Source organism: Apteryx rowi, unplaced genomic scaffold, assembly GCF_003343035.1.
Source record: "Apteryx rowi isolate R43461 unplaced genomic scaffold, aptRow1 scaffold_984, whole genome shotgun sequence".
Classification (NCBI taxonomy): Eukaryota; Metazoa; Chordata; class Aves; order Apterygiformes; family Apterygidae; genus Apteryx; species Apteryx rowi.
Window position 1 is genome coordinate 145,691 of NW_020451298.1, and position 20,370 is coordinate 166,060.

General features: G+C 35.7%; 1 protein-coding gene across 1 annotated transcript in view; it reads left to right on the top strand.

Moving 5' to 3' along the window:
* DOCK4 (dedicator of cytokinesis 4) overlaps positions 1 to 20,370 on the top strand; it is a 176,636-nt gene that overhangs the window by 141,784 nt on the left and 14,482 nt on the right. Inside the window, exons 36-44 of the mRNA XM_026055109.1 lie at positions 2,213 to 2,306; positions 6,284 to 6,432; positions 7,553 to 7,639; positions 9,329 to 9,433; positions 11,249 to 11,390; positions 12,003 to 12,169; positions 13,601 to 13,687; positions 15,418 to 15,594; positions 19,049 to 19,132. Of these exons, the coding sequence (XP_025910894.1) occupies positions 2,213 to 2,306; positions 6,284 to 6,432; positions 7,553 to 7,639; positions 9,329 to 9,433; positions 11,249 to 11,390; positions 12,003 to 12,169; positions 13,601 to 13,687; positions 15,418 to 15,594; positions 19,049 to 19,132 (1,092 nt within the window). The remainder of the gene's footprint in view (positions 1 to 2,212; positions 2,307 to 6,283; positions 6,433 to 7,552; positions 7,640 to 9,328; positions 9,434 to 11,248; positions 11,391 to 12,002; positions 12,170 to 13,600; positions 13,688 to 15,417; positions 15,595 to 19,048; positions 19,133 to 20,370) is intronic.

Genomic DNA, 20,370 nt, shown 5'->3' on the forward strand with positions numbered 1-20,370 from the left:
TGCTACATCATGAAATATGCAGGTTTTGATGGTGGAAGGGGTCTGCAACAACACTGACTTAGATGAAGGGGGAAGGAAGAAAATCTTTTCCTACTTCCCTCACCCTCAGGATCATTTGGGGTAGGTTTCACATCACTAATGCTTCTATAGAAAAGCTGGCTAAGAGTTATCTAATGGAATTAGTTCCTTTTACATAAGAATCACCTAACTTCAGTTTGAAAAATATATTTCTAATGAAAGAACTCTTGTCATCACAGAACTATGCAAAAACATTGAAAAGTATATTGAGTAAATTTTAGAAATTCATTGAGGAGTTTCTCTCAGGCATGATTGGTCCTTATTGTTGCTTGACATTTAATTGATATTTTGATTCTATTAACTTAAAATCATATCATTCAGAGGAGATTTTTCTCTGGTGCTTTATATTGTCATATGACATGATGCCAATTAAGTAAAACATGTTCACATTGCCTGTTTTGAATATTGTTCTCAAGCTGTGTTTCCTTAGGAAAAAGTTCCCATTAATAAAAGTCTGCTTTCCAAGTGATGTGCCCTTCTGTAGACTTCATTCTTCATATTAGCTGTTATGCTTTGTGTCTTGAAATAGTTTTTTGAAAAAACACATGACATCTTTATCACTATATTAGTGTGGTACTTCCTGAGCTGTGCCTGGATTGCCTTACTGTGGTCTGCCTTACAGACCAGTTGGACTTTGTCAGAACTGAGCTTCAGAGAAGAACCAGTTGATGTGTATATGTTAGCCTTGTGACAGGTACCAGAGCCATTAGTGCATAGGGGTAAGAGCCAAGAAGCCTAGTTCAGTGCCACATTTTGTCTGTATCTTTAAGCCTGATTACTTACACTTCTGCATTGCTGATTATGCTATTTTCAGACAGGTAAAAATGAACATACATGCAGATATCCTTTCATTTTCTCTTCTAAATAGAATCACCAGTTCCTTGTGTATGCACTGTGGGAGGAAAACAGAAATTTTTGGATTACAAAGGCATATGGTGGCCTAAAGAGGACATGCCATTACAGAGCTGTTGATATAGTCATTTAAGTCAATTACAAAAATACTATTTCTAGTAAAGTACAGTATTTCTAATTCTGTGTTTTTATTATGATACTTTCATAATGTTTCTCCCACTCTTCTCTGTGATTGTAACTCACAATTTAGGAAACAGTGCACAGAGTAAGAATGTTTTCTGAAAGGGGAAACATTTTGGCTACTTGCATAAAGTCCCAAATAGTAAATGATTTGAATAATACAATATACACAGATTTTTAATTGCTAAGGAGGAACAGTGCTTGTGTTTCCTATAAATTTCTATTAACCAAAGCAGGTTATCCCCAAAGATAAGCATTGCAAGCTGGAGGACTCTGGCTGTATGTCCGTCCTGAATATGACAACATTTGACAGCACTATAAAGTTGTGTTCCTCTGCCTATAACTTTTTCACACTTCAGTTTAAGGCCTGCAAATACGTAATGAATGTTTTGAACTAAAAATTTTAATGTTGTATCCAGTATTTTATTCATATAACAGCCAATAGCAGTTATACATCCAGAAATCTTTAACCCCTTCTAGAAATTTTTCTCTGTAGCCTTGGATATGACTTTAGAATGCAACTTTGTATATATTTCAAGCATGCAATGCAAAATTTATGCATGAGTTACTAGTTTTTTGAGCATCAGTTAGGGCTGAAGTAATCACATCTTTCATTCAGAGTTATGCTGTTTGCAATGCTGAATAGTTCTTTGTAATGCTGCCAAAGTCCTTCTGGCATTTTGCTATGACAGAGGAAGGAGGAAGCATACCATAGAGTAGATATTTTGCTAAAATACAAATTCAAAAGTCAGATTTTAAATCAATATAGAAGATGTTAATTGGCCTCAGGAAAGCCAGCGGGCATACTTTTTGGATGGCTAAGGGGGTACTTACAGAGACAGAACAGTCAGATTTTAGTTCTATCAGGTTCTTCCACTTACATCCTATGAGAATTTAAAAAAAAACATCCCAGAGCATGTTGACTGGTCTTCAGAAAATGTAATGGGACTATTACTGAAGCTCTGTATTATTGAAGTTCTATGTAATGCCTTTGTACACGTGAAGCTTTCAAATACTTGTATGTATTTCTACAGCATTACATTTGATGTCTTGTGTAATCATTATCTACTACATTGCATTACTAAATTCAACTTTATTGCAGAATTTTTACAAGACTGAACTGAACAAAGAAGAGATGTATATTCGCTATATTCATAAGCTCTATGACCTACATTTGAAAGCACAAAACTTCACAGGTAATTGAATGCAAACTAGTAAAGATATTTAGGACTAGACTGTGATTTATGTTCTTTTGCAAAACTGCAGGCTGTAACTTAGTAGAGGACATACAGACCGAGGCAGCAGCTGAGTCTCCTTGCTCAGTTTCTCACTCGCTCGCTCGCTCTCTCTCTCTCCCACTCACCCACCCATCTTCATTTCAGCTCCGCATCCGTACTACTTGTTATACCATACTGAGTGTAAATGACTACTATTGATACAGGCTAGCAATAAATGTGGCATATGGTCATTCTTCACCCGAGAGGAATGAAGTTTAAAGGAAACTTTTGAGTCAGCTTGGGAATCTGAGCCCACATACCTTTTTGTAATGCTGCTGGTTAACTGCTTGGTATGCTCCTTCTACACAGCTGTTTCAGAATCTAAACTTTTAGGTTTAAAAAAAAGAAAAGAAAGATCCTTATCACTTATGATGAGACACAGACCCTAAAACCCTTAACCAATATAGCACTTTGATGTCTTCTTGAATCATGACATACCATATTTGCAATCCAGTACTTCTTTACTATTGTCCAGTACTACTTTGTGCAAAGTTAGTGCCAGGGCAGAGCATTATCATTTAAATGAAGAAATGAGATGATAACGTGCATGTCCACTGTTCACACAGCATAGGATGCGCTTCTTTTGGGTAACTGCATGCTATCGAGAATTGCTGCAGTCTATAAAAGTCACTATCAATTTAAATTAAACAATTTTTGGTTGCCAAAATGTTTAACTGACCTTATAATACCTCCCTCTTTTCCCCAGTGATTACAATTGCAACTGCATATGTTCAGAATCCCTACAGCATATTTTTCTTCTTAAAAGTAGATCAGTTGGCTGGGGTGCAGTAGTAGCCAGGCTTATAGGTAGGTACTGCCCACATGGAATTTCCTTATACTTTTTCTAAAATTGGAAGGAAAAATCCTGTGCTTGGAATTTCCATAGTCCCTTTGCAATTCATGGACGTAAAGTGTAAACTAGATAAATCCAAAGAAAGGATTTTCATTTCCTCATATGACCTGGGTGTGGTGAATCACAAGAGTTTTGACTATCAGTGTCTTTGCCACAACTGACTTTTGTGATAGAAACTGTTAACCTTCTTTATTTTACTTAATAGTTCTTCCTAACTTTTTAAGCAATGCTGAGTTCTCTTTACGTTGGCCGCTAATACGTGTTCAATTTACCTTTCAGCATTGATGATGACCTAATTTTTTGATCTCTTCTTACTATTCATTCTTATTTTAAACAATATTTGCTCAAAATGTTATCTCCAGGACATTTTTTCCTGAGTATTTATTAGTAACATGTGTGATTTTTGCATTCTTTGCCATGGTAGATCTTATGACTCTTGCATTTTTTTGCCATGAGAGCATTAAAGAAGGACTGGCTCCCACCCATGGCGAAAGGATAGAGACAGTCTTTCTGCTAGAAAACAGATTCATGTAGTCCGTTCTCTTGCCTTATCAATCAGTGATAACACAGAGTAAACTTTTATAAAATTGACTGATATCAAGTAACTGGGGACAGGAAAAATTCGTTACCTTACCAGCATTTCTGCATGTTGTACCTGTATTTCATGAACTATATGGGTTCATTCTAGGGATAAAGCCAGCTTGCCCTTAAAATAATTTTATTTTCTCTCCTTTCATGATATGATTTACCAGACTGCTTCTAATAATTCTCTGGGGAAAAAAAGGCCACTTTTTAATATAAAATCTGGCTTCACATCTTTCTTCACCCAGCACTCAGTCATGACTATAAATTTAACTCTCTTGAGGCTGAAACATAGTTCCTTATGTACTAGTTCCTTTTGTGTGCTCTCAGTCACCTAAGAGTTGTAAGGAGAAGATTTTTGCTACACCATCTTGTGAATCTAGTTTTTTGAATCTTTCCTGTATAAATTAAATTTCCCACGTCACAAGTCAGCTTTGTTTCTCTCCTCCTCTTCTTTTGGTGCATAGCCAATAGTTACAGGCCTCTCTTAGAGGTGTCATTATTTTATTTATTACATTGGTCACTGCTGGGCAGAGGGATCTCTTGTCCACTCTGGCCATTCTTACTTTGTATACCTTTCAGATACATTTATGACAACTTTAAATATAACAAATGAAAAGGAAAATGATAGAAAAATCTGCCAAATCCAAGGACTTGCATGACAAGTTAGAAAGAAAGGTTTATTATTGAGCTGTCTTTCTAATGTGTATCTATGCTCTGCTCTCTGTTGCTGTTCTTACGATTTTGAATGATTTATTTTTATTAACTTAATGAAAAAAATTTGGTATGCAACATGCAGATTTTAAATCTAAAATTGTGGCTTGAAACTATGACAAAAGACATTATCTGGTCTGAAAATTATGTGATGCTAAAATTAAGATTGTCTGTACAACTTCAACTTGTCTCCTTTGCACATATGTATTATAGTGCAGTCTTTAATTATGTGAGCCTATGCTGGTTTTCCTCATTTGGCACACAGCGATATGCTCACCAGATGAGTAGTCATTCTGGGTATTTTTCCTTTACATCATATAGTTCCTTGCCTTTCTGCCTCCCATCAATCTAACACTTTTGATTCAGAGAGTTGTATAATATTCATCTTCAGATGTCCACCAAAGGCACACAGAGATTTGATTTAAAGTATTTTTTTTAAATAACTTTATTTGCTGTGAGCTCATTTTGTACCCTGCTTAGCATTTTATAGCACTCTGTGTTCAAAGCACATTCTCCACAAACTTTGGCTGTAGTGGTGATTTCTCATCCATAGGTTCTTAAACTGAACACATAAAAAGACCTCAACAGTTCGAAAAACCTTTGTACACTTGGTTTAATTCAGCTATCTCATAGGAACTCACGTGTCAGAGTTAGGAGTGGGATATAGTTATCTAAGGCAAAATTCACTTACCTCAGCATAAAAACTGCATTACTACATTGTAGTTATCTTTTGTTTTCTGTGCAGTCTCCAAAACCTTCAATAAAATAAGCCCAGTAGGCAACTTCTTCCAACACAATGCATCTCCAGAACGTGGCCCATCTTTTGTGCTGAATCATGCAAAGTGGTCCTGTGAGTGGAAAAACAGACTGTGATCACTAACTTGGAAAACCATAATGCAGATGCACAGTTAGCCAAATTGAACTGTCACAACTGGTATTAATTCTGGTATTTCTTCACTGGCTGACGTTTGACTTTGCAATGGAGAAGTTCCTTTAGTATTAGTTTTATTGTACCATTTCTGAGGAATTTTTAAAGCTAAGTTAAAAAAAAAATTATAACCAGATAATTCCTCCAAATGTGATCTAAAGATTACTACACAGTGTTCTGTCAGTGGTCAGCAGCAATAGGTTCGATTCCTTCCAAAACTAACAAAAAGATGAGAAATTTTCCGTGTGCGCTTGTCAGTTATTTTCTGTAGTAGAAGAATGTTAAGGCTCAGTTATGAGGGATTTGTTTCACTTCTGGAAAGAGTGGAGTCTATTAAGCACAGACTTGCCTCTCTCTATTTCACTTTCAGCCCTAAACTCTTTTGCGCTGTGTCCTCCAGTCCTTTCTGTCTTCCTTTCTCTTTTACTGATGTTCCTCGTATTCTGGGCCTTGTTCCCTTGTCCAGGCAGCAGAACCACTGACAGATTCTCATCTTCCTCAAGCAGTAGGGGAGTCTAGGGCTGAGCAGGAAGTTGTTTCTTAATTTCCCCGTCCTCTTTGTATTGCCAAATTCCAGGAAAGCTGCCCCAGTAACTCCACTTCAAATAGTTTGTGAAAATTGTAAGCTGAACTTAACTGTCGTCATAGCTGGTAACTCTATCCAAAACCAGATCTGCCATCTCTATTTTATACTTGAAATAAATCAGGCACCTAATGAAAAGGTGCACCTCTTCAAGAGTATTCACATTTCTATTTACTGTATTTGGCAGTTTTATTTGTTTCATGGTCATGTGTACCGTGCCGTAACTTACCTTGCAGAGGCTGCCTACACACTCTTGCTGTACGACGAGCTGTTGGAATGGTCTGATCGGCCCCTGAGAGAATTCCTAAACTATCCCATGCAAACGGAGTGGCAACGTAAAGAGTATCTCCATCTGACCATCATTCAAAACTTTGACAGGGGAAAGGTAAAGCACTCTTATTTTATCAACTCTAGAATGGCTAGTTTATTAATTTTAGGACATTGTTTCCAGTGTTGCGATTTTCTTTTTCATTTACTGGGACAGTGTTCGTCACTGCCTGAGTAAGCAGTTAATTAGCGACACAGTAGGTCCCTTCTAATTCCATCTTTGTATCCTACAAATATTGTACACTTATATCTGAGAATAATTTGTACTTATGTAGCAATTCTCTTTGTAAGTGTCAAAACACTATACAAAAGATAGTAAAATTTCTCCCAATTTTAAAGGTAGTGAAAAATTAGCCATATAAGGAAAGAAGCATATCAAATTCACTAAGTTGACTCAGTGGGGGATAAAATTCAGGTGTCTGGATTATGAGGATTATATCTATACCTGCTAAATCATGTTGTGTCTTTTGGCAACTGCAGTATCTCTAAAAAGGAATTTTTTTTGGCAGGAGGGAGAGGGGTGTCACATTTACAGGGGTTCATTGTCATCGCTGAGAATACTAATTCCGAATTAAGCAGGAATAATTATCCTGTGTCTAAAATTTTATATTCCCTTTGTCTGATGATCGGTATTGACAATAAACAAGCAATTCCTTCCAATTTTATGTAGCTAGGATACAATTCATGTATGCCATGTAAATTTAATGAAACTGATGTTGATCATCAGTTTCGTCAGAAACTGCTTTAATCAGCTTATAGATTTTAAATTATATGGTGCAATAAAATGTTTTCCAGTCAGATTGTTTCTATGAAAATTGAGGATATGTTAAGAAGAATACGTTTCTTAAATGTAAAATTCATACTCTGTTGAATCGATCTTATATGTTGTATCAAAGGAGATGTGCATCACCCTTGTAATGACCTTTATCTTGTGCAGTGGTAGTCTTATCTTGTGAGAATCATTTATTCGGTCTCTAAATACATTTTTGATTCTTCAAAGAACTCATCAATATTACTCAGCAGCTATCAATATGTCTCGTGGACAATATATTCAAGTATTTTCAGTTACTAGAAATATGATTTTGTCAGTATAGAAAGAACAGACTTTAATAATAAATCATGAATTATCAAACAGTTGCTGTGAAGTTACTGAACACCTTTTACTGACTTGCTTGCAGTGTTGGGAAAACGGCATTATCTTATGCAGGAAAATTGCTGAACAATATGAGAGCTACTATGACTACAGAAACCTCAGCAAGATGAGGGTAATGTACCTGAGTGCTTCTTCATCATTCAGACATCCAAAAGCTTTTTTTTTTTAATCTGGATTCTGAAATATTACTTAGAAGATTAAGTTTGCCAGGAAACAGTCCTTAGGTTTGTTTTACCCACCTTTTCTTTTACCTTGTATTTGTTTTCTGTAACAAAGATTATAAAAGCAGTCTGAACTTTTTGAAGAAAAATGGAAAAATAAATGATCTTGCTGTGTTTGTACCTGTACAGCACCCCTTTTGTGTGCATGCACATGCACAAAAATTTTATGTACGAATTCACTTTCTTTGATTTCTTTGGTTTATCCAGGGAACGTGCTCTACTCAGTCCTTCGCTAGGAACAGTGACATGTCTTTGCAATTATAATTGCAAAGAAACAATTTGCAAACAAGCAACATACAATTTGTAAATCTCCTTTCTCTTCATTACGTGAAAATATGGCCTGTTTAAAATCACATAACAAAAATGAACCTTTTCTGACAGAGTCTTCCTTCTTTCTCTGTCTTTTTTTTAGAGCTCTAAGCATTGCTTCTTTGTTTTTTTTCTTTCTGTTATTGTATTTCAAAGAGAATCCAGCCTTATATTACAGCTGCCTTTTAAAATTTTTTCTTACATGTGGGATGCTTGCTGTGGAAACTGACTGAAGTATACTTAATCCATAGCTGTTTAACAGCATGATGCAAAATTCTCAACACAGAGCTCCAGAGCAATACTCCCTGTCAGTGATCTGCTTACTCCATATATATTTAGATCTCCCAATGACAGGACTGTATAAGCAAAAGCAAACTGACTGTCATCATGTGAATAAGAAAAGAGAATTTGCTTATGCATGTTTAATTAATTGTACTTATTGTATTATGTGTTTGAAGTAGTAACTATCCTTCTACTAGTAATGTGCCACTGACATTAATCTATTTTACAAAGGAAATGTGTTAAAAAGCAAAAGGCGGGGGGATTTCTCTTAGCAATTTAAACTAGGCAGTTACTGAGCTGTCAGCATTAGCTGTAATGGGGCTAATACTGTTTTTTTCCCAGTATTAATACAAAAATATTAACAGAGAATGTTTTGCTGAAATTTTATCATCATAAAAAGGAGACTTTGACACTAAGATTACTTTGTGTCAGTGTTTTGAGTGAAATAAATGCAGGACGTACTGAACAAAAATAATTTTCACATAATTGCTGTTGTGGGATTTCTAAAGAAACTTGAACAAATTAGACACGTATTCATTGGTATCTTATGAGATTTGAACATACAACCCTCTTTGGATATAGTTCCATAGAAATCTGACTTTGCTTACTAAACTGATCATATTACTGCCACGTATTTGAATGATTAGCAGATTATTGGGTCATATGTTTCAAGTTGTGTATAGTGTTTTTGCTACTTCCATTTATCATTAAAGAACTATGCATGTTGTCATTAATCTTTTACCCTGTTAATATAGGTATTTCATAGGTAAAGGTCATTTTTAAATACTTGGAAGCTTTCAAGTCATTAATAGGTATAAATGTATATTCTGATGCATTTAAAGACTTGTAGTTCTCCTTATTGTTACTCAGATACTCTGCAATTCCAGTGGTCTGGAGCAGTGTGCTGAAACACCCTCCTTTTTGTAAGAGCTTAAGGTAAAAATAAGTTTTAAAAAACATTAATTGCGTTTCTTCTCAATCTCACCCAGATGATGGAAGCCTCCTTGTACGATAAAATTATGGATCAACAGCGTTTGGAGCCAGAGTTTTTCAGAGTTGGATTTTATGGGAAAAAGTTTCCATTTTTCTTGAGAGTAAGTGAATTGAAACTAAAAATGATGGAGTAATTCTGCAATTCATGCTATCGCTTTTTATCATTCTATCTGCTTGAGAATTTGATTATACCATATACAAGTTCTTCTCATATGAGAAACGGGAAATTCTGTGTAATAACTAATGAAATATCATCCTATTTTCAGGGGAGGGAAAAGGTGGCTTCCATGAGTAGTGGAGGAATAATGGAGGAAAAAGGGTAGTCTTCCAGAGCCCCAAAAAACCATAAGATTCATGTGTGTGTTGGAAACCCTGCACCTATACCAAACCACCATCTTCTTTCCATGGTAGCTTGTTCCCTCTATCCCGTTCTGTTTCTGCCAGTGGCTGCTCAGAAGATAGCTGTCAGCAGAGGAATTCCTTTGGCAGTGATACATAATGTTACTCTTGAAAATTAATCTGAAAATTAATCTTGAAAAATAATTAAAGATTAATACTCCTGAAAATTAATTAATTAAAATTAAAAATGTAGGTACACCTATAGCCAGGTTCAATTACAGTGTGTGTCTGCTGAAATAAACAGTAGGGCAGGTTTCCCCCATAATTTGTCCCAGCCACTCTGTTAGACTCTGAAGTTATTCAAGTGCTCTTGAAAACATTGTTCCTGTTTACCCTGTTCCCCTTTTCCGCAGTCTTGCAGTCTGCACCGTGTTGGCTGTCATCTTGGGAAGAGAACAGATTTTATCTTATTCCTGGAGCCAGCTCCCCTGTAATCGTAATCCTAAACTCCTCTTCCAAAGGTCATTCCAATAAGTGCTGAAGGAACATCCTCTGTATGGTGGAGGCCTAAAAAGCCTAATTTTTCTCCGCCTCTGTGGCGGTGATGATCACAAATTCCAAATGGTAAATATAGCAGGAAACTCTCCCCATTAGAAGTGATGCACAAAAACAGTCTGATGGGCACATAATTTTTGATACTCTTTATGTAATAAACAGTATAAACCAATTGAAAATGTTGATTAGAAAGAATTGAATGTTTAGGATCCTAAAAATATGTCAGCTGATGGGATAAAAGTACTGGATGAAATCTGCACAGTAGTGAAATATTTACCAACCTGTAAGTCTTTCACTGTTTATGCATCTGCCCAGGAAATATATATGCATTTTCCAAGTAAGTTAATTGTACATAGTACTCCTAATGAACAGTTACACTTGCGGCACCAACAAAGAACACCTCAAAACTGCATCTGACTTAATTTTTTGTGGAAAGCAGTTTATAATTCTTTTAAAGAACTTAACTATTTGCTACAGGAGTGTCACTTTTTTGGAAGGAAGCTTTCAAAATTTATTTTGTAGTTGCACAGTAAGAGAGCTGCAGATGATTTCTTATAGCAGTTCCCATGAAAGTCCAGGCTCTCAGAATGCAATGCTTCCTCTCTCTGTTGTTAAGATACTGTAAGGACAACTACTGTTTCTATCTAAACCTACTTCAAGAGGAACACATCAGTAATGGCTTTTTAGCATTTTCTAACATAAATGAATTCATTAAACAGTATTTTTTGGAAATGATTAGTATATGGTTAATTTTTCTCTTCAGATTTTTATTAAAGTATAACGATTTGATTTTTCCAGAGAGTTTTGAATACAATACGTTTCATATGATAGAATTTCCTTTTTCTTTTAACTAACCTTTTTTCTAGATTTCTTGTTTTCATCCTTGCCTTTTGTTTCTTACTTTTTCCTTTTTAATAAGAATTTCTCAGAAAGTCTTCATTTAAGTGCGTGTTTTTGGATCTAACTAATGATGCCCAATTATTTTCACATAACTTGCTCTCTTTTTTTTTTTTTCCCCTCAGAATAAGGAATTTGTTTGCCGAGGACATGACTATGAAAGGCTGGAGGCTTTCCAACAGCGAATGTTGAATGAGTTCCCACATGCCATTGCTATGCAACATGCTAATCAGCCAGATGAGACCATCTTTCAGGCAGAAGCACAATGTATCCACATAATCACAAACCCATAGTCTGCAGTTGTGTCTTTCATGCTTTTAAAAAATGTAGGTACACATATAGCCAATTTCAATCACAATGTGCCTCCACTGAAATAAGTGGCAGGGCAGAATTCCCCCATCATTTGTCCCAGACACTCTATTAGGTTTGGAATTTTTTTGTGTAATTGTTGGTTTTATTTAAAAATACCCTGATAGATTATTAAGATTCTTACTTTAAACAAAATTATTTGCAGAACTATAACAGCTGTGATAATAGTGTGTCAGGTCAATTACAATTGTTCAAATTCTTAAAATACTACATAATGTTAGCATGACGTTCTTATTGTTTGTAAGAATATATTTAATTCAATCTTTTTATTTCATGTACTATTCCATTTAAATAGGTTTTTCAAAAATAAATATGAAATTTTCAACAAAACAATACAAAGAAATCCCAGACCATTAAAAATCTCTCAGTTTCCTTTCCCAAGTTATTAATAGTCTAGAAGCTTTTCATGATGTATGCTTTTTAAAGCGGTTTTTATTCTGTCATGCTTCAGGAGTCAATATGCTTTGCTAGTGTGAATGCAGTAGGATAGCCTTAACTCTTTACATGTAGATTTGCAGATCTATGCAGTGACACCAATTCCTGAAAATCAGGAAGTCCTGCAGAGAGATGGCATTCCAGATAACATCAAGAGCTTTTACAAAGTAAATCATATTTGGAGATTCCGATATGACAGGCCATTTCACAAAGGGACCAAAGACAAGGAGAATGAATTCAAGGTAAAGTACCACACACTTTCCTGAGTTACTTGACCTAAGGGTTTATCTGTAACTTCATTTACAGTTGTGTTTTTTAACCCAGTAGGATATAACCGATTTCTGATGGATAGGTCAGGTCTGACTGTTTTACTTCTCATTGTAATTAAAATAGTATGGAAAATACATGGGAAACAGGAAGGTCTTTTCCTGTGTGGAAATAGGAGAGCAAAAAGTACCTGTTAAGTTTTTGCATCAACTATATATAGAAGGCAGAGAGCTTAGAGAGAGCAGAGCAGCCTCCAGAGAAGTTTCTAAAGCAGCTGAGTCAACACTGCTGAGGAGGTAATGTGGGGTGTAGATACGATTGTCAAAGATTATCTCTCCCTAGAGCATGGGAGATGCAATTCTGACTGAACTACAGCATACTGTTCTGTTCCTGTGACATCAAGACTACAAGCTACCTCTGAACTTGGGGCTTGTCTCAGGGAAAAGCAATAATTTCTCCCTAGTGCATAAATGACTTGTGTTCCTCCTAATAAAAATATCAGACTGAAAATTCATCTTACACTTTTATTGTGTAGTTCTAATCCTGATCCACTAGAAATACTTAAATTTTGTCAACATCTACTTTCCTACATATATGCATGCACATAGTCAAAGATATTGCTGTACTGACAACGTGTAGTTTGAAAGACCTTGTATATATTCTGGTATTCAGACATATAAAATGAATTATCCCATAAATACTATTGTTATAAAGTGAAAGAAAAGAACTACAAGTGTAGCAAATTAGCTTAATTAAATCACTACTTCCCTCGCTACTGTTTTCCTACTGTACAATTAAAGTAAAGCTTAGGGCTTTATTTTAATTGTACAGCCTGTATATATTTGTGTAAGACCTATACTATGTATTGAGTGAAACTTTACCCTGACTTAAGGTAATGTTTGCTTGTCATTTTACAAACCTTTTGTTTGTGCAAAGTGTATGACAGTATTACATTTAAATATCACATCAGCTATTCATTTTGGAATGTCAGAATACCTTCACACAGGAGAGCTGGTCACTCTTTGCCCTTAAGTTGCTCTTCTGCTTCTGAACTCTCCCTCTTCTCGGTTATTATGTCAGAATGCAAATATGAAAAGCTGATTTAGTTGTGAGTGACTTTTAGAGATGAGGGGAAAATATATAGTATAGAATAATTAATGCTTAGTAGTAAATCCTAGAAAGTAAGGAAAAAAGTGAATGTCATAGGCTTCTGGGGTAGACATTTTAGTAGATATTTGGATGTTAATACTTTTTTGTATGTGTGCTGTTACTTAAATAAAGGCATTCACAAAGAAATCTGGGAATAATTAAGAAAACTATACAGGTAAATTAAGATGTCAGAAAGCACTTGATCTTATTCTCAAAGAGAAATATGGGGAAAAAAATGTTTTTTTTGTATATTGTAGAGTCTGTGGGTAGAGAGAACCACCCTGATCTTGGTGCAGAGTTTACCTGGAATATCTCGTTGGTTTGAAGTGGAAAAACGTGAAGTAGTGAGTATAAGATCTTTGAAATGAATTGATTGCAAAAAGTATTGTGTTTTGGTTTACTTCCTTATCCATATGTTATGTGAAAAAGACTAAGATTTATTACCATATCTAATTTCTTTGAGCAGATTTTTAAACTGGCTACATCTGTTATTTACAAAATATTCTGAGTTGTCTAATTTCTCTTAACTTGAAAAATATTATCAAGAGGCCATCCTTATGATTCATATAAACAGTTGAAGATATGAAGCTGAGAACCATAATGGACAGTCAGAATACAGCCAAAGGCAACACTTAATGTCAGCAAATTGTTTTCTTAAAACTTAGTATGATCTAACATTAATACTTAGAATGTAGAGATATTCTAAGCTTAACATATTTTTCAGTATTCTTGAAAAGGAAGCACTCTCCAAGTGCTGGAAATATAATAAACTCCATGTGGGTACATCTCTGTCTTTGCCTGGAGCTCTGCTGGTTACCGGTTCTCTGCATGGGCACGGAAGCATGCCTACGCAGAACTTGCAGGAATAGGGCCTAACGTAGCAATCTGTTACTGACACGTTGTAATTTTGCCCTGTTCCTTTTTGTTATTTTCTTAGAAAACTCTTGAATACTTTTGAAATGTTTTCTGAGGAGTGTTCCTGATCTAACGATCTCTAAATAATTGGTCAAGTTTTGAGCCCAAGAGTATAACATATGTAACTATTCTCCTTCCTGACAAAAACAGTCTTATAATACTCCCATTAAATATAAGGATACCATTGTATAGCTCACTTTCTTTGTAAAATCTGTTCTGTTTTTATTTTATAATACTAGCAAAATTTCGTTCTTCCAGCCTTCTAATGTTGTCCTGTAGAAAACCAAAAATAGAATTTAGTAAAGATCAGAAATAAGGAATTTGTTAATTACTCCTACTAGGTCCTTCCTACATTATTAGGGCCCCAATCTACTTATTACATGGAAAATGGAAAACAGCAGAAGATCCTCAGTTAGATCTTGTGTTACCATTATAGTCATCTTTTCCGACAGTGAACTGTAATATTTTTTCCTGGGCATAGACTAGAGCATGACTCAGATTTGTGTCTGTACAGAAAATAGTGGCAACTGCAGGCCTGTACTCTTCACATCTTTCTGCTTTTTGCTTTTCCTGCAGTTCATACTAACTGAATAAAACTTCCTCACCCTTTAGGAAGGACAGGCATGTCCTGTGTGACTGTTTTTGACTATGTCTTTATTAGCAACTTAGTTCAAATCTTACATAATGTTGGCTTCACTTTAGTTGGGGGAACTAGCTCATCCATGCTTAAGCTCTACTCTTAACGGCACAGTGCGATCTCTCTGAAATGGAGCCCAAATTCGAGTAAAGCTGCCAAGGACGGCTTAGGCATAGCCCTGAATTCCAGCAGTTTCACTGAATGCTAAAGTGTATTAGTGTTCTGCTGCAGGGGCTGAGCAGTCTCACAAGGTCAGGTTATGAATCTAGAAGAAAAGGGAGGTTATTTCTTTTGGTCTCTGATTACATGATAAAATTAATTAGATTACATGATAAAATTAATTATTTCTGTTCTCAGATGTTTTTACAGTGTAGCCCACATGAGAAGAACTTTTTCTGCCCAAATACTCTAGAATATAGTATAACCTTGTTTTCTTCTTAGAAATCAGCAAAACTGCCTTTAATAAATTTAATATTTTAATTGAAGATTAAACATTTGCAATGCTCCTCACTCCCCTTTCAGGTAGAAATGAGTCCTCTTGAGAATGCTGTTGAAGTCTTAGAGAATAAGAACCAGCAGCTGAGAACACTGATTAGTCAGTGTCAAACTCGACAGATGCAAAATATTAACCCTCTCACGATGTGTCTAAATGGAGTCATTGATGCAGCAGTTAATGGTGGAGTTGCTAGATACCAAGAGGTAAGAAATTTATTTAGAATTTGTTTATTAAAATCTATTATACTAAAGTCTCTGATTCTTTCTTTGTACAGAAAATGCTGTGTGAATTGAGGACAAACTACTATATCAATAATATTCTTAATGATACATTATTTCCTTTACTGCAGTTTTGGGTGTGGTCATGTTAGATATGTATAACTTTATTATCACAACTCTTCTGCCACAAATTTTATAATAAAATTATGCCAGTGAGAAGCAGATTCACAATTCCCTTGCCTTTACCTTTAGTGGACAGTGATTTTTTTTCTATGAAATATTACAGTGTAATTACAATTACCTTTATTTTTCCCCCCTCCTCCTTTTTATTTTAACATCTCTTCAGTTTCTTTTTAGGTCAGGAGATAGCTCTGGCTAACCAGCCATTTCCTATTGTGTGCTAACATTCTAATTTTAAGAGATTTAATTCTTAACAAAAAGGGATTATCTCAGAATCATTTTTCTAGATCTTTCTTTTTTTTTCCTTCTCCAAGTTTTTGAGGAAAGTTGTTTGTTGGAAAAGTTTAGTGAGAATTAATGCATATAATTAAGAAATATCTAGACTTCTATCCCCAATGCTAGATTTGTGCTAAAAAGTTGTTCCTGATTATCATCATCTTTGAATCACCCTAAAAAAAAAACCTTGCGTATTTGGGATGCTGTATTTCCGCAAAGTTCTGTGTAATTTTGAGACTACAGTGAAAAGAAAAGAGGGATATTTTTTCTAGCCCAGTTTGATGTCCCTCTTTCTTCTAGTAGCATTGTGATATACTTGAGTCTGGTTGTTCCTTTTCCATTGAAATATAAATCAAATTGAATAATGTTCTGTCCACTGTCTCAAAGGTAAAATTTATTGCAAGATTCAGTGTTCACTCCACAGTGTTAAATTTGATAAAACTGCATCTAAATTAATTACAAGACATTGAGTCTGCTATAGTGTTAGAATCTCTGTCGCTAATACTGCAACAATATGAAAACTGTGGGACTAAGGCAGAGCACTACCCTGGAGCAATATGGTCATGTCAGCACTATGTCTGGTTTGAATTAGCAATATCTGAGTTTGGTCAGAGCTGGCTGGGTATCTCTGCGTAGCGCTCCGTTCTTTACAAGCGTATTAAAGGTGGTAGCTTTCTCCTTTCCTTTTGCTGTTCTTTGCTGCAATTCTCAATCTCTTTTCTAGTTTTTTGTTTCCCTCCTGTCTTTTCTGCATCTGTCTCTTTTCAGCTAGATAGATTTATGTCCTATTTTGTGTTGTAAGCATCAAAATTGATAGTGATAGTTGCGAGGTTTTAGGTTTTTTTTCTATTTCACCTTCATTCTCTTTGCATGTCCCCTTTGCAGTCTGCCATTTTGCCATTTCTTATCTCCCTTCTTCCTTCCATTTGTTCATTTCCTCTGCAAGTGCTTCTCTTTACCCATCTGTTTGGTTTGCTTTAGCCTTCTCTTCTGTACACAGCTGAGAACTCAGTCAATCTTGGAGCATGTGCTCTAAGGTAAGCATGACCATGTCTCTACAGATATCCTCCTTCCCTTTTTGCAGCTTCCCAACTTTAAGTGCAAGACTCAGCAAATACATCTTTTGGCCAGCTGCTACCTTCTTGAGTCCCCCCCTCCTTTTTCTTCCTTTTCTTTCCCCTTCTGCCTAATTGGACAAAAAGCAACCACCTCCAATTATCCATCCCTTTTGCTGATATTGCAGGTGTTACGGCTGCCATGTCTTTCACTGGTTTTAGTACAGGAGCAGATCCCAAGAAAATATGGAGACATGATAGTTATTATGCAGTCCCTACATGTATGCTAAAAAATGGCGGTAGGTTGAACCAGTGACAGTCTGAACACCGCTGGAAAAGCAGGAACTGTGCTTTGTGCCCATAAACACCTCTCACATTGTAATTTCTGCTATAGAATGTATTTCTTTCAGCTCTTTCACATGTGCTAGAAGAGTCAAGGCACTTTCATGTTTAATTAGTGGAAGCCACCAGTTCTAAGAATATTAGTAGATTTAGTCAAATTCTGTTTTCTTTTTTTTTCTAAAATACTGAGAATTTTGTTAAAGTTAGATATTACATCTCTGAGTCATATTACAGATCTGTATAATTCTCAGCCCAAAACTACTGGCACACCACCTGCTTGGTATTGAAAGAGCATTAAGCTTGTAGATGAGGAAAAAGTTAACAGTTGGCAGAAGTTTGGGATTTGGGATTTTAGCAAGAAGAGGGCTCCTCCTTACTCTTTGAACATGAAGTCTTGTAAGTCTACTGATCTAAAGTGAAAGGACCGGATGAAATAAGTGTTCTTCACTGCAGTGTTGGGATATTCAGACCAGGTCTCGACACTGTTTCTTATTAAAGCTTGTCACAGCATGAAGTTTTGGAGCTGAATCAGAGCAAGGTGGTATATTTATCTCCAGCTCCACCCCTACCCTTATTTACAAGTGATTATGCATGGCAGAGATTTTAACAGGTGAAGTTGGATGGAGAGCCTTGTGAGAGGTTTTTGAGAGAAACACTAAGGCAAGTGGAAAAGGAAAACACAGCACAAAGCAACCAGTATTATTCTCTCAGCTCTGTGGATAGAAAACCATGTCTATGTACAAGTACGTATCCAGAGAGCTTTTGTGACAAATGCAGTCTGAGAAGGTCTGGAATTTTCTTCGCGAAATAAAGTCAGGAAATGCTGTAAATGCAGTATAATGCCCTTGCAAGGTAAGATAGATGCCATGGTAAGAAAGATGCGACTCTGAACAAAAAGGGGATTGCTCTGTCCAGGCCATTGCTGGTGGGTAAAATGATGCCAGCATATTATGACTGATACAATTTGAGCATTGGAGATGGGATGGAAAGTCATGTGCGCTCATGAACACACCTGTGTGTTGGTCAGATGCTCCTGAAGCAAGTGTGGCTTTTTGAAAGCAATGTCATTGAGAGTTATTCAAAACATTATTTATATTAAGAGTGAATAAGAGGATACTGTTGCACTTTTAATACATGCAGTAGCTTACAATTCCACACTGTTCTTAAGATGTCTTTATATCCAGCGTAAAATAAAGTATAATAGAGCTCCTAATAGGAAAAGACAGGGAAAATCTAGCTCTATGTAATTATTGAAATGCCTGCGCTACAATTGATGGGGAAGAGATTTTTAGTTCAGATGACTTTTGATTTGTTTCATCTCTGATTTGCAAGTTTCCAGATTGGATTCAGGATCTGTCCTGGATGTTAAACAGCTGGTGAATTCCACTTCAAGAACGGTTCCACTTTATTTGACCGTATTCTCCACCAGTGTGGAAGTGAATAATTATTTTGCGTGTTTTAATATCTTCTGTTGCAATAGAAAGAAGTAGGAGCTTTTGTTTTGAAAATAGCATTTAAAACTGGTGTAAAGTGATGTATTTCAACTCACTTTATGTGACTTTGTAATGTTATTGTTTTCTGCTTAGGCATTCTTTGTCAAAGAATACATCTTGAACCATCCAGAGGATGGAGAGAAGATCACGCGCTTGAGAGAGCTAATGCTTGAGCAGGTAAAGTGGGGAGAAAAAACTGAGCAGGTGGCCTGGTCAGTTGTTCTAGCTACAGTTGACATGACTCAAAATAAAATATGAAATTTCAAAGGATAATTGCGCAGTGGTCTTCAATATTCCAGACAGATGGTAACTTCCTATATAAACAGGTTTCCAGGTTATATTCTACCTGGTCCTTTTCATCATCCTCTCTAGTAACTTCAAACTAATATAAATTAAAGGTTTAACAAGAGGCAACGTTTGTCTTATGGTGGCAAATACTTCCACAGCATATTTTACCAACTGCTGCAAAATATACATTATTTTCACCAAAACGTTTAGTATAATTAGAAACAAAAGCAAAAAAACAAATCTTAATGCAGTAGAAGATTTCTAATGATAATTGCTGGTGTATGTAGGCACTATAATAAATATTAAGTGATGAAATTAAACAGTTGTGTTCTATGCATTATATGATTTTTGTATTGTTTCATTTTTTCTGTTTACTACAGTCCTTATATTTTGAGTATTTCCTGTGGAATGTGCTAAGGAAAACAAAAATCAAAAATAAATGAACTGCATAGATTTTGATGGACCTAAGTGAAATATAGCTCCTAGAAATGGTTTTATTGCATTAAAAACAGTACATTTTTATTTTGGTCTTCATTTTCCTTTTTTTCACCAAAACAATAAGAACATAAAAGGGTCTCCAGCTATTGATTTGATTAAGTAAGAAGCCAAATGACTAAAATTAAAGTAGTCAGCTCCCTAGGTTAAAAGACTTTTTTTAAACCAAATATTTCCAAAGTGGAAATTAAAGGAAAACATTTAGAATTTTTCTTTGGGAAAACTCAAAGTGGAAGGTTTATTTCCCCTCCACCCAGTAACTGTCAGGCTACAGAGACATGAACAATGTAATTCGATCACAGGGCAGGGGCTACGTGAATAGGAGAATGGGAGCTGGGCAAAGGACACAACAACTCAAATCTACAGTAGCTCAAAAGGAAGCAGAGATTACTGACAATCTGACCAGGAAGACAATTATTTATGTCTAGAAGGTCTACCAGCATCAATTATAAAGTGTCTCCATTTGGAAGTGATGAAGTAATTTATTTTGATCAAATAATTGTGCTGCAGTATGTCATCATTTATTAAATGACATTTACCTGTTGTTGTTCTACGCAGCATGCTGAAATTTCAAACTCTACACTAGGTACTATGTACTCTAGGTTAGAGTATTGGAATTTGGCAAGGTGAAA